The following is a 16,298-nucleotide window of genomic DNA, read 5'->3' on the forward strand; positions in this document are numbered from 1 at the left end:
GCGATATCTACAAATGACGTCACACCAGGAATTGGCTACAATCTAAGGAATATAACAGAAATAAAATCTATTGAAACGCATTAAGTTTCCGAGACAACACTTACAAAGAAGGTTCGAAGCGATTGTTAGCGAGCTCCACCACATCGAACGTTGATTGTACGATTTCGATACATTGATTGAATAGGGTCGATTTAACAAGAGCTTTTCTAAGACTAAATGGAACCGGAGAAAGTTGGGCCGCCAAGTAAAGAATGTAATCATGGGCTAAATGGTAATGCCAGAAGTTAATACGGTTCTTTCCCCGCTGATCCGAACGCAATCTGGTGGCGAAAAGGGAAGAAAATTACAGAAAGGTGGGTGGCTCCGATCGATCCGGGCGTGAGGGAAACCCCGCACAAATCTCCGGGCTCATTTGACGCAGATCGATGGACGTGGGAGGTCAGTCTGGGAACCATGTTAACTGACCACTCCCAAAGACAAAGGGAATCAAACTGATCACGGGGACCAAGAAAACACTCCTTACTGCTGGCTATTGTAAGCGATCAAAAGTTAAATTACTTCCTCGAAATAAAGCTGGATCCATGCCATAAATGGAAACAATTGCTTCAGCACTTTGTTTTGTAGACATCAAAATGTAGTTTCTTTTATACTACTGTTTGGAAGTAGTAAAACTAAATTACATGAGCAGTTCTCCCTTTAAATTTAATTTGCTGATGTTAGTAAAAGCAAAATGGCTTTATTTCCACTTGGGGAGTAGATTTTCATGGTTGAATTTTCCCAGCGTTGCCACAGTTATTTAAAGATCCAAATTAACTGACTTTTCCAGGTTTCCCCTGACTTATTTTGTGCCATAACTTAATATATTTATCCTATATTTTAATTAAGGTTTCCAATTTGCAACCGAAATTAAATTCCTTGGCATTTCCCTCATTTTTAAAATCCCCCAACTTTAAGATCTATATTTAAATCTCCTGACTATTCCTGGAATTCCAGGTATCGTAGCCACTGTTTCGAAAATTCAGTTCAAGGGGGGGGGGGGGCAAAAACGTCACCGGCGTGTGATGACGTCAGATTTAGGAGGCCAATTAATTTTTGATAATATTTAATTAAATGTCAGATATCCTATGGTAATAATAGAAAACGAGTACCTATAATAGATTTGAAATTGTAATTTAAATAAGAACCATAATTGAAAAAATGTTCAACATAACACTGAGAAAACACCCGCGATATCGAACTATAACAACATTCCAAAAACAAACGGATAGGGGTCATTCTAAAGGTCGTTGAGACCAGTATCCCAGTAATACTGTTAAGTACATCCAACCACAAGCGAAAAGCACGTTTTAGCAACACGTGAAAACGGTGAAATTTCACGGGCTGTTGAACACGCTGGGAAACATTTTACCGCCACACAACGGCATAATAGTGTAATAAATATTCAAACATGAACGTGACCAGCGCCAAAAGGAGTCTGTCAACACAGATCTGCCGCTGACGATCAACACGAATTCGACAATGCGGTTCACAAAACGCGCCAATTCATTCCAAAGATTGGGCTCGTTATCAGTGTCTAAACTACAGGTTTCTTTAAACACGGTCGCACGCCGAAAAAATTGCAAATATTAAAACAAGAGATCCCCAACTACACTTTGCTTTTATACAGGGTTGGCACAATTTTGCCAAGGATGGAAGAAACTAGATTTTCCCCAACTATTGTTTTCCTGTTAAAAACCGTGTGGAAAATCGTACTTCCATGGTTTTTCCACCTCTAGTGGCAAAATTCAATAAAAATAAAAGCAGTATATTCTTCTATTCTATTCACTCTTCTTCTGGCTTTTCTTCATATATCCTATTTGCAATGAACAAATTAGTTACTCAATAGATATATCAATGATTAATTTAGCAGGAAAAATCGACTAGTTAAGCAACCATAATATAGGGTTCCACTATAGGTAATTGGTGGTCTTTTTCTAGAATCCAACTTGGAAACGGCGTCCAAGCATTCAGAGCTCCCGTTGTAATGCCCAGTTTTACTACGGTTTTATTGATTGTTTTTTAATGTAGATTAAGATTAAAGATTAGAGATAATCAGCTAGGCTAATACCAAGGCACCACCTTAAGTCATCAAGCGAGTGGATATTGGGAATATACTAAACCTACTAACAAGTAAAGCTAGACTACGTTTAAACCGATAAACTATGGTTGACTGATTTTAATATATTTGATGTTAATCACTTATAATTTAAATTAAATGATAACTGTAACCGATTTTAAATTGAAATTCAAATTGTATAATCAGGGCAGGACAGACAATATTATCGCTACACATTAGACTCCCGCCATTGATAACGGAATAGAAATTACGATTAACTAGAGAATTCATAAGAAAGGCTTAATTTTATTAAGGAGAGTGCGCTTACGCGATGCAATTCAACAAGATATTCCCATGTCGGTTTCTCCCTAATTAAAATAAACAAGTTCTTTTGTTTCTTGGAGACCTGCCTCCTTTCAAGTTTTTTCTTCTGGATCGATACTACGAGGGACCATTCACTTCAGTGAAAATTGGAAAATAGATTTCTGATCGACGAAGATTTTATGAATTCGAACATAACCTTTGATTTTTAAGATTTCCACGGCGCATTTCCATGATAGAATTTTTGTGTTTGGTCGAAGCCATGATTCCCAGATTTTTTCGCTGATTACCAAATATTTTTCTCGTTTCGCAGTGATTTTATTATTACGAAAGTAATCTTGGATTTCCATGAAAAATTCCCCCGATTCTTTTTACTAATTACCAAATATTCTCCCGATTCTTTTACTTATTACCAAATATTCTCCCGATTCTTTTCCTTATTGCCAACTATTCTCCCGATTATTTTACTTATTACCAAATATTCTCCAGATTCTTTTACTTATTACCAAATATTCCCCCGATTCTTTTCCTTATTGCCAACTATTCCCCCGATTCTTTTACTTATTACCAAATATTCCCCCGATTCTTTTCCTTATTGCCAACTATTCCCCCGATTCTTTTACTTATTACCAAATATTCTCCCGATTCTTTTACTTATTACCAAATATTCTCCCGATTCTTTTCCTTATTGCCAACTATTCTCCCGATTCTTTTCCTTATTGCCAACTATTCTCCTGATTCTTTTCCTTATTGCCAACTATTCTCCTGATTCTTTTACTTATTACCAAATATTCTCCCGATTCTTTTACTTATTACCAAATATTCTCCCGATTCTTTTCCTTATTGCCAACTATTCTCCTGATTCTTTTACTTATTACCAAATATTCTCCCGATTCTTTAACTTATTACCAAATATTCTCCCGATTATTTTACTTATTACCAAATATTATCCCGATTCTTTTCCTTATTGCCAACTATTCTCCTGATTCTTTTACTTATTACCAAATATTCTCCAGATTCTTTTCCTTATTGCCAAATATTACCCCGATTCTTTTACTTATTACCAAATATTATCCCGATTCTTTTCCTTATTGCCAACTATTCTCCTGATTATTTTACTTATTACCAAATATTCTCCAGATTCTTTTCCTTATTGCCAAATATTACCCCGATTCTTTTACTTATTACCAAATATTCTCCCGATTATTTTACTTATTACCAAATATTATCCCGATTCTTTTCCTTATTGCCAACTATTCTCCTGATTCTTTTACTTATTACCAAATATTCTCCAGATTATTTTCCTTATTGCCAAATATTACCCCGATTCTTTTACTTATTACCAAATATTATCCCGATTCTTTTCCTTATTGCCAACTATTCTCCTGATTATTTTACTTATTACCAAATATTCTCCAGATTCTTTTCCTTATTACCAAATATTCTCCAGATTCTTTTCCTTATTGCCAACTATTCTCCCGATTCTTTTACTTATTACCAAATATTCTCCGAGGTCTATTAATTATCAAAAATTTCCCCCAGTTCTAAATCTTTGATTTTAAATGAGTTTGATTTCTAAAATAATCCAAATTCTTAACATCAAAATTTCTGATTTTACCGAATTTTCCCTATTTTCGCTGATTTAAAAAAAAAATTACGATTTAGATAACTTTTGGAAATTTATTTTATGTCTTTGAAGTTAAGAAATCGAGTAATTATTTATGTACCCCAGATTTCTTTAGTGTCTGACCCCTCGCCATAATGAAAATTGAAGTATGTTCTTAGTCTTTGCTACACCAACTGAGTAAAGGGCTGTTGTTCAATTCAACTTATTGTCCCGTTTGTGATTACGAAAGAGTTTCTCTATCACGACGGCCCCACTTTGTGAGAACGAAAACGATTTGACCTCCCAGGGTTAACCACTTCGCACGACAGCTAGATAACGTAGAACCGACGAAGTAAACGAAAAGGATTGTTCGTATTGTGAATAAATATAATTGGTCGCACGACAACTAGATAACGTAGAACTGACGAAGCAAATAAAATTGTTTTTCGTATTGCGAATATAATTGCTCTCAATGCCCTCAAGCTTCCGATTAACTTAATTAAAACTAATCTTACAGAATAATAGCTTAATGAGGTTAATCTCTGCTTAAAACATCCGCTATTTTCGCTGTAGTGTTAATTCGAAATGGCTGAATATTGCTAGGAGGATTCGGTAATTAAAATGTTCTCAGGGCTTAATTAAGCGGAATATTTTAATTCGGTGCTTCATCTTTTTCCTGAACTGCCGGTTAGAACATACCTGGCCCACTAAATATAAATGCGTTCTTACAATTTTAACCAATGCTATTATCTTGATTATTTTAATATCACTTTATTAATTTGCTAAATTACAACAGATTATATTTACTGGCCACCGACATATACTGGCGCAACGTATAAATTGACCAAGACATACTGTCGCAACGCATAAATTGACCAAGACATACTGTCGCAACGCATAAATTGACCAAGACATACTGTCGCAACGCATAAATTGACCAAAGACATACTGTCGCAACGCATAAATTAACCAAGACATACTGTCGCAACGCATAAATTGGCCAAGACATACTGACGCAACGCATAAATTGACCAAAGACATACTGACGCAACGCATAAATTGACCAAAGACATACTGACGCAACGCATAAATTGACCAAAGACATACTGGCGCAACGCATACATATTTTTGATATTCATATGAAATATATTGCATGTTGTTTTATCATGATACGAAGTTGAAAAAGGTATTACCTTTGTAAAAATTGATTGAGAAACTTAAGTAACCCAAAAAAGCTCTTAGAACTAATTCGATACAAGAAAAATGCATCAGATAAATGACTAATTCGCACTTTCTAAACAAATCGTAAACACGCTGATACACGCGACACCAAAAAGAAGTCGAGTGTTCGACAGCGAAAATAAGGTTTCAAATCTTATGGCAATACCCTGTAAACGCCAAATTAGAAATTTCAACCCTCGGGGAAAAATTCGTGGATGAGTTACACCCATAAGAAAGTGGGGTGGATAACACTTTCGTCTCGCAGTAATTAAGACGAGCCGGGTTCGATCCCAGCTTATGGCAGTGGATGGAAAACTCTGGTGCTATTTTTACCACGTTGAGTTCGAAAGTAATCTCCCCCAATGAGTTTTTCCCGAGTTCTTCGGTTTCCCTTTCCATAAAAAATTAGAGGTTAACGGTAAAAGTAAGTGTAGGGAGCTGTTGGCTAGCGCGGCATGAAGGGCTTGCCACCGCCATCCTACGCATTGTGACCCAGCCACCCGAGTTCAAAATGCATTGAAAGTCGACAGATGACTTGGGCCTAAGGTGGTGCCTTGGGTATTAGCCTAGCTGATTATTATTATTATTATTAAATTCTTCAATACAGGAATCCATACCTCTACTTGGAATGCTTATCTTGCCGTATCGCGTATGCTAAGATCATTCTGACAGCTTTGGCCCCGCCTACGAGATAAAAAAACCCTTTTCGCGTGCTCCCCTCACACGTTGTTTGTTAAGTTAACATAGTGACGTCAAAAAAACCGTCAGCCACATCGAGACTAAAATCTGCCGTGATAAGCATTCCAAGTAGACGTATGGATTCCTGTTCAATACCATAAGAAACTGATACACCTCAAAATTGAGTAAAATGGCGTTTACTAGGTTTTTCCATTATACAAAAGATATTAGAAGCTATAAAACACTCGAAAGCGTTTCAATCTAATCTCAAAGTGAAGTGGAACACTTGAGCGTACTAAGCCCGAAATAGAGTTAAACTGCGACTGTTTAACTGATCACCGAGAATCAGGCTAAACGTATGGCGGCCATGTGTTCATTCCGACGCCGGGGTACAAAAAAGTCCTTTTCGTCAAGCTTATCTTACACGATTGCGATAAGGCGGGAATTTTGTATCAGAGTGCTCGCGAATGTTATGAAGTACTCGAAACAACGATGTAATTGGATGGATTCTGTCAAATTAAATCTCTTTCCGTGGAGTGGCGAGATGTTATCTCTCTCGCTCTGATGAAGACAAATTATTCGTCCACACATTCCCGCGCGATACGGATTACAGGAATTTCTTGGATGTAAGTATTTATTTATACAGGGTTGCCAGTTTTTTCACAATCAAATTCCCTGACTTTACCCTGATTTTAATACCCATCTTATAATTCCCTGCCTTTTAAAGATTTTTCCAAGTACTTCGGCAAACCTGCTTTAGTAATTAACTACTTTAAAAGAAGAACTGCATAGATTTTTAATCAGTAATTAAATTTCTGTTAGACAAACATCAAGAAAAATATTACAAAAAAACGTTAGTTTTTCTAACTTAAAGTTACCTTTAACGTTTATGAATTTCGCATTTATGTTTTATAAATATGGTTAGAATAACAGATACATTTTATTACGTTGAGATTGCACGTACAAATAATAACAAACTATTAAAAATTATAATGTACATTTTTATTACTTAATATTAATATTATATGAAATTTATGATAATGAATTTAATTTACAAAGCCTCTATAATTAGATTTGGATTGTTTGAATATATTCAATGTAATTTCGAGGTTTTCAATTTCAACAATTATAATTGAATGAATATTTTTTTAAGTGATAAAAGCTAAGTTACTTTTATTGCTAACCCAATTTTTAGTTTAATGCATTTCTGAAATTAAATTCGCTCCATTAATCCAAATTGAAACAAAAGCAATTATCGATAAAAAATAGTATCTAAGAGAATTGAATCTCCGAAAATACGAGCTGGGCACTAAAAACTTCGAAGAAGAATCACTATTTTCAGATTCAGGTCAAAACTTGAAAGAACGACCGGTGACTCCTCACAAAGAGCCTCAATTTAATTTCGAAAGAGAAAATTTTATATTAATATTGAGTTATTGTTATTGAGGACGTATCTTCATAGAGTGTACCCAATATTAGACGTCCACAGAATTGTAAAAAACTAAAATGGAGTAAGAATTTCGATTATTTTAAAATATGATTTAAGATCCACATTTTTCATGCTAATTTTTTTATAATATTATAGCTGATTTTATGTTTTTAAGGTATGATTAAATTATGTATTAAAATTTTTTGTTTTAGAAATCGATCTCGCGATCGAACCCCAAAAATTTCCGAAATCGATCCCAAAAATGTCCACAATCGATCTCGCGATCGCCCCCAAAAATGTCCACAACCGATCTCGCGATCAACCGCCAAAAAATTCCACAATCGATCTCGCGATCGACCGCCAAAAATTTCCACAATCGATCTCGCATTCGACCGCCAAAAATTTCCTAAATCAATCCTGCGATCGACCACAAAAATGTCCACAATCGATCTCGCGATCGACCGCCAAAATTTTCCCTAATCGATCTGATATTTCTAGAAAGTTAACGAGATTTTTACTAACATTAAACGCAGCTGTTCCAAACCTTTTCAGGACTATAATAGATGTCAGACAGATAGAAACCATATTTGTAACATTCGTTATAACTAATACGTATTTAAGTGACCACCACTCGAACCACCAACTTGCCAATAATTATACTTAGTCATATATAACAAGCATCGGGTAGAATTTGGCCAATGGGCAACATTAGGGTCAATACCATTTATGGGGGCTGCTACAAAATCGCCCGTGCTTCATAGACATATACTTAGCTGGGAGACAATTAGCCGAGGTTCGGCAAACACTCGGTCAACTATAGCAACGCTTTTAAGTTAGATTGACGAAACTCCAACGAAGAACAAGCTGGATAAAACCCCCTATAGACGTTCGCGACGCCCAGCGATTAACCTCTTCAAATGACGATCATATTGGGTGCATGTTTAACTCCCCACCCCTCTAGAAAACCAACTAAGCAAAAAGCGCTAGACGGTAATTATGGGTGTGGGAAAATGTTGAGCAAGTCGGTAGCTGTGGTCGTAATCATTTGCCAAAAGCAGTTCGGCCGATCACGGCTAACGTGGGAACATTACCGTTACAATTCGGGTTTCTAGCGAAGGGCTTCGATATTTTGCGCGCCGTTATTGGAAGCTAGGTTCGCCACTAATTTGGTGACCATAACAAGGTTCTCCTTTCCAACAATTATAGCACGACATTAAACTTTGGCCGGCAATTAAAATCGCATAATTCGCGTTATGCAATACAAGGATTCCCGATAGTTTGAACTTTCGAAGCCTTTCTAGTTGCCAATATTCAAATCGATCGCGAAGTTATTACGGAAATATAATGAGTGGAATAAATTAAGCGGACTTATTTCAGCGATTTGGTTTAAAAAGGTATTTATTTTTATTCTCAATGCGTTTCAATGGCGGAATAATAAATAATACAAATACATATATTTAAAACAAAATGATATTTTTGTATTTGTACAATTTTTTATTTCTCCATTGAAATACAAAAAAATTATGCGTTTCAAAACGAGAAATATAAAATGCACAAATACAAAAAATATTTATTTTCAATCCATGTATTTCTATAAATGCAACTATTGTTTTAGAACTATATAATGTATTTCAATGGATGAATAAAAAAATTGCCCAGTCCCGATTTGACTGGAAAAAGAGTCAAGGTTTAAAAATCATTAAATAAACCATAAAACTAAAACAAATTGTTCGATTTTTTTATCAAAATAACAGCCGATTCAGCCTGAAATTCTATATAGATCAATTTGACCTATTAAACATAATTTATAATTGCAATCACAGATTTTAAAAAGGATTTAAATTAGGTTTCATTTTAGAGATTTTTGCATAATACGACGTAAGCTAAAACATAAATAATTTAAACTACAAATTTATTATTATATTTCCGATATTCTGGTAAACGATTTAAAAACATGGTCTGAACAAAATCAAAACATTTTTTAAATAAATAACTGTCTAAAAAATTGCAGTCTGCATACTCGAATTTTTAAGAAATTTATTATAAAAGCATGGCCAGAAGGAGGTTGTTGGCGAATCAAGATGGAAATTATCATACGAAAGCCATTAGTATGATAAAAAGCTCTCGTCCTCCCAAACATATCTTCTAAGGAAATAAAGGAAACATTTGGACGTCATCAGAAAGTCTTTGAAACGGTTTTCAAGGTGGTTTATTAAAATGTATAGTCAAATAACAAGCCGGGAAAACTGCGTATTTCCCCCCAAATTAATCGCTCATTCAAATTTTACCACATCTAATTCGTAGCATTTTACGTTCACGTCTATTAAAGATAGGGAAATTGTGTTTAAGTCAGATTTTTAACTTTTGGTTTGCTGTAACACGCGCATCAATAATAATCATATTAATAATACCAATGTTATGTAATTATAATTACAAAATATATATATGATTACACCGATATATCGGCCAATTTTTCTAATATATCTTTATCGGCCAATATCGACTTAAACGAAGCCGATTTTGGCCGATACCGGTATTAGAAAAACATTTTAAGAAAATTATCGATTAACTAACTAATGATAATATTTCGTAAGCCAGACCTCAGAAGCTAGATCATACCTTTTTTAAGACATGGGGTTACGAGTGTTAACAAATTAAAGACAAGGATTTTCGATTTGTGATAGAAAATATGTATCACGTAAAATGAAAAGAAACATATTCAGATATGCTCTTGCAAACGTTTTTTAACCAAAAATTAGTATAAAATGGTATGACAGTGCACTGAAGAGTCTTTTACAATGATTTTATGATAGATAACTTTGTTAATATCGGCCGATATATCGGCTGTACCCATATCGTTGCTCCCCTAATAAGTAATCAAGTAGTTTACAGATTTTGTACTGTTCTATTGCACTTAAAATAAATTAAATTAAATTATATAAAATAGCAAAATAATACATATAATTATAAAATAATACGAAAAATGGAGAGACCAAAAAACATTACCTTTCAATCCCTTTTTTAAACCTGAACGAATACGATATCCAAGTGGCTGGACGTTGGTCAACAAACCCGCCGTGGTTCGTGGCAAACGACTGAGAATCATGCTGGCCATTTTCGTGTCCGAAAACGGACATAGTCCAGCAAAATAAAACTACCGTAAATTGTTCTTAACACAGCCAAGAATTCACGTGAGCACAGATATAAAAATACTGAAGCGAAGTAGTCGAACCAAACCCCGGTTAACTAATGAAAATTGTGGGCTAACTAGAGTGACAACCATCGCCGCTAACCCCCCGAGGGGTGTCGAATGACCCTGAACCAGATATTTGGGGGGTGGCGAAACCCCGGCAAATCTCTGACACGGGCTGATTCAAACTACTACCACTATGGGTAAGTTATTCCCGGAAAACGCCGAAGAATTCTTTTGTGTGCGGGTGGAATTGGAATGCAGTTGGCCAATTTTTAAGAGTTTAGCTTTTTTTCGTGGGGTCATGATTTGAGACAAAAAAGTCCAAAAATAGTTACTGGACTCCCATTCGCGTTCATACATTTTTTTTAACCAAGCCCAATAAATAAAGTATTTTTTAATCACGTATAATTAATAGAATTCTTTGCACCTGCACCTATCTCATAATCTTTTTATTGGTTTTTAAAAAATTTCTACAATGTAAATTATTCTGTATTATTTTTATTTGTTTTTAAAAAATTTCTACAATGTAAATTATTCTGTATTATTTATATTTGTTTTTAAAAAATTTCTACACTGTAAATTATTCTGTATTTTTAATATTTGTTTTTAAAAAATTTCTACACTTTAAATTATTCCGTATTTTTAATATTTGTTTAAAAGTATCGTTCATCTAATGAAAATCGCGTGGTTTTATATTTTAAATAAATATTCGCTTGACGAACAAATACAAGTTTCCATAACATCAAATATAATGAATAAAAAGGAAAGTATTTAATATGTGGCTCTTACGTCACAACACGGCTTTATTGGTATATTATTCGCACGCGCGCTAGTAAAACCTTTATTCCTATGGCGCCTGTAGCGTGCTCGTAGCCTTGTCAAAGTAAGAGACTGTGACGTAATAGCCACATTTAAACTAGAAGGCCAAGTTACTTCATAAAAAAAACTATTGATATATTCAATAGAGTACAAGCATAAATCTATACTATTATTTTATAAATTTGTAACTTTGGGGAATATTTTACTAAGAGTTAGTAACGGACAGGGTGACCACTGAAAAACCCCAAAAAATTTATAGGAATATAGGAAATTCAACAGGCGATTTATAGGAGAATATAGGAGTATTTTCTTTAAAAAAAACAGGAACATATAGGCGAGGGGTCGGACATTTACCAAAATCCCGTACACTTTGTCTAAAATCGCAAAATCTTTTAACTCTCTTTATGGTAAATTAACATTTAAATCCCAAAATCACTTCAAAAAGTCATGATAAAATCGCCAAAATCTCTACGAAATCCCGAAATCCCGTACAAAATAATGGCGAGTGTCCGACCCCTCGCATATAGGAGTATTATCTTTGATAATATAGTAACATATAGGAAAATTTGCATAAATAAAATTTAAATTTGTGTTAATATAAAAGAAACTCTAATTAAGCAGACTACGATATTCTTAATTCCGTTCAGTGCAGTTCTTTAGAGAAGCAGTTTACATTTTATCAAAGGCATTAAGTACATTAAGCGCCATCTGTATTACAAAAAGCGAACTAGGCACGCGGGAAATTCGTAAAAACCGCACGAAATACAAAATAATATCGAATTATAGGAAAATATAGGAAAAATGGTTAAATTATAGGAAAATATAGGAAAAACGTTAAATTATAGGAAAATATAGGAAAAACGTTAAATTATAGGAAAATAAAGGAAAGCATTGAAATATAGGAAAAATTATAAAATAAAGGAAGAATGGTCACCCTGAACGGAGTGACGTCATCACCAGAAGAAAATCTCCCCCTAGCGAGGCGCTGTCAAAGGCTACATGTGACGCGTTAGCAAGCGGACGCAAAACAGCGACGAAGCCCGTAAAGCAGTCTGTCTTGCGAATAGCTAACAGTAAAACTTTTGCATGTGAAGAATAGGAAGTGTCACCCTTATGTACTATATTATACACTTATGATACAAGTTATCTCTACATGTTTAATATATCTAGTTTACATCTAGACCGTTTAGTGAATTTCAATAGGGAGGTTAAAGACCCGACGTTCGGACATTATTTAAACTTCAATGAAGCTTAACCTCGAAAATATTTATCGTGAAATTTTTGGTTTTGAAGCTTAAAATACAAAATTAAACTTCGCAAATTTTAATAATTCCCTGACTACAGAATAATTTGTTTGCGGGAAAGACGACCAAATCTGATGTAACTACCAAGTCATTATCATTTCAAGGTCACGCGACAGTACCAGACAATGCAACCGAGGTCAAGACCAATAGCTATCCGATTAAAATTAAATTGAAAAAATAACTTGGACATTTCGAGGTTATATTTCATTGTCTTTTAATGCATGCTTTGTCGAGATTGGAATCTTCAAGGTCATCGCTACAAACACGGGTACAAATAAAGGCTACTTATCCTAAATGGACAACGGAACGCCAAGGACGCCAGAATATTTTCAACGCGCTTTAAATATGTAAAATAGTTTTTTCGGAACAATAATAATTAAATTGTTATAATTATAGCAATAACGAAACTGCTTGATTAAGGAATTTTAGCATTGTTCAACCGAAAGGCCGGACAATCTAGGTCAGGAATTATTTCAAAGAGGTTTCTAAGTCACGAGCTTTACTTGGTACTTGAATATAAATATAACAAAAGTAACTGAAATTGACTTCAACAAAAATAATTAAATTCTGAAAGATATTTCAAAAAGTATCAAACAACGTTTAAAAGTAAGGATAACGCCTGCTACACAGAAATTCAAATAAATTTTAAATTATATTTTATTAATTTAATTATTCCTTATTATCAGGTTAAATAGTTATAAAAATGATTTGCTTGCAACGGTAACTTAAGCTTAAATTTAAACGAATTAAATTTAATTACTAATCATAATTTAGTTTGATCTGAGCGTTTTCATAAATGTATTGTTTTATTTTATATATTTAAATTTTATTTTAAAAACTCATTTGATTTAAATGGAATTGATTTCTAACACAATACTGCTCAAAAACTATTTCAAGTGGTTTTCGAACGAGCCAGGCCTTAACCTCTCTACTACCCTATTTACCAATATGTAGTTCAAAATTCAGTGGACTGAAGGTGACTACAAGGGATTACAAGGTTACATAACATGCAAGCACATACGATAATATTATACGTGGGTTAGTTAAGACCTTATTAACTTTCTTGCCAAAATAAAACAAGAATAATTTCAAAATTGACACTCCTAAATAATTAATTAAATACATCAATTTGATTTAAATCGAGATATTTTTTTAAATAAATCATTGATTTAAATCACACAATGAATTTCAATGGAGAAATAAAAATGGTAAAAAAATACATCAATAAAAATTAAAATAGAAAACTGAGCAAACTTACATATTAAATAGTAATTAAATTTAATTAAGATTTCATTAAATTCAAGATTATCCAACTGATAAATGTAAAATATTCGTTAATTAATTTTTTAAATAAATCAGATTTAAATTAAAAAAATCAAAAAATACAGGTTATAAACGGCATAAAAAATAGGGAGACGTGGACACTTCTAGATATTACGTAACTTTTGTTGACACTTATTACCTTAAAACTACACGAAACAATATTCAGAATTTTAGATACGTGAAATGAATTGACAGATTAATGAGATCATTGTTAATTTGATTGGTTGACGGATTGGGGTTGCTCCAAGAACCAATCTCATTTATGATTTGCAATACGTTAAGCCTAACTAACTAATTAAACCATACACTCCCAATTTATTCAATACTTGGAACAACAATATCTTGGATGTCAATATTGGGATGAGTCCCCCAGACTCCCCATATTAATCGATTTTTGAAAGAAAACAGGCTGAAATAAATCTGCTACAAGGCTTTGCAATGCAATACACTCCAATACTTGATATAGGCGCGGTAAATTTGTTAATCTAACCAATCAATAAGTAGGTTAAATCGCAATGCATTTTGACCATCATTGCTAAGGCCATAACAAAATTGTAAAAGTATTGATAAATACACCTACGATAATACAAAAATATGGCCAATTTCAGTAATTTAATAACTTAGCAACCAGAGCAAAACGCACGCGAAAACGAATAAAGCAATGAATAAAGAAAACACACAATGGCGCCTGCGAGTTCGGCTTCGAAACCCTCTTCCGAGCAAATGTCAAAATATAATATTTCGAAGACAAATAAAAGGCTTACCTTTAAAACGTGCAGAAACGAGTTGGTAAAATATTGCAGCTGCAATAACTTCCGGTTATTGTTTTTTTAATAAAACGACGGTTTTGAAATCGGCTGTTTCGCGTCGACGGTTGATTTGAGCAACTAAGGCTTAGCAGGCGAAAGTCGATGGCCGCCGCGAAGACGCCGTACGAGCAGCCGCGCTAGGCCGCGCCATAAGCCGGCTTCGATGCACTACTACGATGATCGCTTCTCCGTAAATCAATGATGCACTTAAAGAACCTTTAATCCAAATCGTGCGGCACTTTTTGCTAATGACACTTCACGAATTAAAACCGTTTTGAAAATATCCACAAAATGAAGTCCTTCGCGAAGTAACTGAGACGGGAAAGCGACGTTTAACAACCTATTCGAAAATATAACGGTTCCACGCAGTGCGCTGACGAGTGATTACGGGCGTCGCGGGGAACGCTTTGATTTTCTCCGCTGGCTTCCCACATCCCAAAAACGTTCTCCGTTTCGAGACGGATATTTTTCCTCTTTCTTCACTAGCGCCATCTAGCCCGCGTTTCGGGAACTAACGGAGAAAATGCGAAAACGCGTTTCTTGACCTTTCGGATAGCACAGCACTGGGTACTGTTTATTGTTTTGGTTTGTTATTAGCAGCCAACGAACAACGCTAAATTAATAACGCGGTTGAAAGATACCTTTAGAGTAATGACTTTACAAACTAAAAGTAATTTATTATTGTTTGAAACGTTCGGTGATTATTTGAATTGGTTGAAGTATACAAACAGGTTTAACCAAATAAACGGTTTACAGACTATGCTATAATAAACAGACATTTAACTTGTTTTACAATCAAAAGCCGTTGTTTAAGAACGTTAATAAATTACCAATTTTAATGTTTAATAGGCATTTGATTCTATTGCTGTATTTAGGAAAATCAATTTTTACTCACAAATTCACACGAGTTAAGATTGTTCTGAAACGAATTACGGAACGTTTTTGAAGACTGTTCATTTTTATGGCCAAGGCTTAGCTATAAAATTTCAATTCGTTTCGTGAAACCAAATTAAATTTAGAAATTAATCTTGTCTACCGTGCTGTATTTAACATATTTCTAAATACGTAAAACGCAACTTGTTGAAGGAACTAGCCTGGACAAAAAAAAGATGGATCGTATCATCGAAAGTCTGGAACTGGGGCTCGCGATTCGGTTTGGATCGTTGTTTACATGATAAAATTATCATCCATTGCTCAGCTGCACGTGCACGACAATCAGAATTTAGTAACGTGCAGCTGAGGAAGGACCGCAGTCTGAAAGCTCCGGCCAATTTCAAATACTGTTCCATGAAGTAGCAGTCTTTTGTAAACATTTTTATTGTCAATTAAACCAATAAATTTCGTAATATTTCTTCTAAAAAAAGTAGCGCAAAGTGAAAATTTGGCGAGAAATAACTATCGGTTTCGCGTCCTTATTTTATAGTGCTTCAAAGTTAGGCTTAGGCATTATTTTACAGATATCTTAAATTTATCATTAAAACGCCGAGTAAAAACTTAAAA

The 16,298-nt window shown here is 34.2% G+C and overlaps 1 protein-coding gene across 9 annotated transcripts in view; it reads right to left on the bottom strand.

The window, feature by feature from the left end:
• The window catches only part of Prosap (SH3 and multiple ankyrin repeat domains prosap), a 144,836-nt gene extending 129,649 nt beyond the window's left edge, over positions 1-15,187 (bottom strand). For 8 of the 9 annotated variants that reach the window (XM_090165450.1, XM_090165449.1, XM_090165446.1 and 5 more), the window contains exon 1: positions 10,357-10,545. In XM_090165450.1, the coding sequence (XP_090021576.1) occupies positions 10,357-10,487 (131 nt within the window). In that variant the 5' untranslated portion in view covers positions 10,488-10,545. Of the gene's footprint in view, positions 1-10,356; positions 10,546-14,753 lie in introns of those variants that run through there. The other variant, XM_090165448.1, reaches the window with a different exon arrangement.
• Between the last annotated feature and the right edge of the window lie 1,111 nt (positions 15,188-16,298).

This window comes from Leiobunum rupestre, chromosome 2 (genome assembly GCF_980474605.1).
Source record: "Leiobunum rupestre chromosome 2, qqLeiRupe1.1.hap1, whole genome shotgun sequence".
Lineage (NCBI taxonomy): Eukaryota > Metazoa > Arthropoda > Arachnida > Opiliones > Sclerosomatidae > Leiobunum > Leiobunum rupestre.